At 34.2% G+C, this 2717-nt stretch overlaps 1 protein-coding gene across 1 annotated transcript; it reads left to right on the top strand.

Annotated features, from left to right (window-relative positions):
• The first annotated feature begins 1377 nt into the window (after positions 1-1377).
• Positions 1378-2399, top strand: LOC116115291 (cysteine-rich PDZ-binding protein-like). Its single transcript, XM_031401448.1, has 4 exons — positions 1378-1402; positions 1483-1600; positions 2104-2195; positions 2300-2399. Exons 1-4 carry the CDS (start codon positions 1387-1389, stop codon positions 2362-2364), a joined length of 291 nt encoding a protein of 96 aa, XP_031257308.1. The 5' UTR covers positions 1378-1386; the 3' UTR covers positions 2365-2399.
• The last annotated feature ends 318 nt before the right edge of the window (positions 2400-2717 follow it).

Below are 2717 nucleotides of genomic sequence, written 5' to 3'. Positions count from 1 at the left end.
CTAAGTCTCTCTTAAATAGTCGGCCAAAACCCTAGAAACTAATACAATACAAGTAAAACACAACGTTTTAAAAAAATAGATTTTTGTAGTTTTCGCCGTGGCGAAGAAGATTCTCACCGCGGCGTTGATTTGAATTTTGCTAAACCATCCGCCCAGAGGCTAGCTTGCCGTGGCGAAGAGAGAACCTTGCCGCGACAAACTCTTTTTGATCTTTGTTGAAATTATGGAACTGCTCTCCGCTTGCTTCTTCGTTTTAGTCTTCGATCTTCGTGATCCCTAATAGGAACAAACTTCACAGTGCTTCCAATCAGCACCAGAATTCCCCCGATCCTTGAATTTCACTTGATTCTGGGTCTAGAAACTCATTTTTGCTCGATTTTGCTCCAACTACATGTTTTGGCTTGAAACGTAAAATATACAAATTTATGTAGTAATTCAGGCATAAAACTTAATAAGAAGTATCTGAAATCCTACAAAAAGCATAAAGAAAATAATATAATCCTAGGATTATCACTTTCCCAAAACCGTGGGTGTGAATAAAACTAATTGATCTCTTAGGGGTAGAGCTGGCGGTGGGTTGTGCCATGCCGTGTCGTGCTTAAAAATTCAAAGGCCTGTTGTGCCGTGGGTTGTGCCGTGCTAAGGCCGATAGAAATTCGTGCCTTGTTGTACTGTGCCGTGCTGGCCTACCAAATCTGAAGGCCCACGACACAACTCGCTATATAGCGTGCTGTAGGCCTAGCACGTGGGCCGACCTACAATTTTTTTAATAATTAATAATTAATATTTATAAATTATGGTTATTTTGATTTATTATTAATAATTATTATAAAATATTATTATATGTTATATTTAGTGACATTTTTTATTTGTATTAATTAAAAAAATATATAATCACTATGAAATATAATAAAATAATGAGACATTGAAATATTAATTGAATTTCAACATTTTTTATTACTTATAATTATAAATTACAAATACAAACATAAAAATTAGGAATAAGAATTAACATTAACAATTACATTCCCATTAGAAATATATACAAGTATACAAATATAATACAACTATCTCAACTTTCATTTTCATTTTCAAATATTCAAAGTAAATTATTGATAAAAAAAATATCATACATCTTCATTTTCGTTAATTTCTTTGAGTATTTGTAAGGGAGATTAGAAAAAGGAGGGCAGCTAAGTAAATTCAAATGACCCAAACGTTAAAAATCAGAAAACGTGGTAGTTGGATTCGTTTACGGCAGATTAGGAAAAGGAGGGCAGTTAAGTAAATTCAGAAGTTACCAAATCGTTAAAAATCAGAAAAAGCGCTGGTTGGATTTGTCAAAGGGAGATTAGGGCTTGAAGTTTGCGCAGGAGAAAAGCAGCGATGGTGTGCGAAAAGTGTAAATTATCTTCATCTTCTTCTTCTTCAAAATAATTGTTAATAATTAGGTATTGATCGGTTAATTATTTAATTTTACAGGTGAAAGGAAGCTAGCGAAAGTAATAGTTCCAGATAAGTGGAAGGAAGGAGCCAGCAACACCAACGAAGCCGGTGGACGTAAAATCAACGAGAACAAACTCCTCTCTAAGAAAAAACGGTTCTCCTCTTTTTCTTGCCCTTTATTGTTTACATGATTCCATAAATTCCCAATTTGATCTAGGATGTGATTCTTGATTTTGTAAATTTTAGATAATGTAATAGCAGTAGTGTCGGTGTGATCAGGAATTCCATCAAGTTTAACAACTTAATCCAATAATATGATTATGGAAAAAATTAATAGCACTCGAAGGATTCATTCATGCTGGATTTTTACTGGAGCTTCCAGTTCTAGTATAGTGAACAAAGCTTGTCGCAGGTTCATAAAACATTGAACCTTACTATTATGTGCCTTGCATATTTGAATGAAATTGCAGTATGGGTGTTGTTCTTGTGTGCTACATGTTAAAGTTTGACTATTTTGGTGATTGACTTAGTTTACTTTTTAGCATGAAGTCCTGAACCCTGGTATGAGCGAGATTTGATCCCAAAATCGCCTGTGGCATTATAATAGATTTTACCTGCAACATTAGCTAGTACTTACAATCTTTTTGTTGTTTGTAGATGGACACCTTATGGAAATACCAAGTGCATCATTTGCAAGCAGCAAGTGCACCAGGATGCCAAGTACTGTCATACATGTGCTTACAGCAAAGGTGCTTTTTTGTTCTGCTGCTTTTCATCTTTTTGTTTTTAGGTTTTATTTTTTTTATTTGTTTGAGGTATCTAATTTCAGAGTGTTATTGCTTGGGTTGTGCAGGAGTATGTGCCATGTGCGGTAAACAAGTTCTTGACACCAAGTTTTACAAACAAAGCAATGTATAGCATATAACCGATGCTTTGCTCGTGCTAACTGCTAGATTTGATTCTGCTATTAAGAACTCATGGAATTGTTGCTGGGGCTATATATGATGTTAAAGAATCATCTACAACTGATGTAATATAGTTGATGGGTTTCTTCTTCAATCCAATGTATTGTAAATTGGACTTGAAATATTCTGTTTTATCAGTTAGTCTTTGCGAATTGGACTTTCCAATTCTAAATTCTGTATTAATTGTTGCTTGAATTGGTTATCATTTTCAGATATGGTTTCTTTTGTCAAATTTGCAAAGTTAAGCCATCTATTTTTGAATTGTTGAAGTGTCTGAGAAGTTGACAGTTTGTGTATTGACAAGAG

This window comes from Pistacia vera, unplaced genomic scaffold (assembly GCF_008641045.1).
Source record: "Pistacia vera cultivar Batoury unplaced genomic scaffold, PisVer_v2 Contig735, whole genome shotgun sequence".
Lineage (NCBI taxonomy): Eukaryota > Viridiplantae > Streptophyta > Magnoliopsida > Sapindales > Anacardiaceae > Pistacia > Pistacia vera.
Note: the sequence above shows the minus strand (reverse complement) of the source record. Positions and strands in the feature narration are given on the sequence as shown.

Coding starts and splice junctions, on each gene's coding strand:
- LOC116115291 (XM_031401448.1), top strand. Junction 1,601..2,103: donor CTCCTCTCTAAGAAAAAACG/GTTCTCCTCTTT, acceptor TGTTGTTTGTAG/ATGGACACCTTATGGAAATA. Junction 2,196..2,299: donor TACATGTGCTTACAGCAAAG/GTGCTTTTTTGT, acceptor TGGGTTGTGCAG/GAGTATGTGCCATGTGCGGT.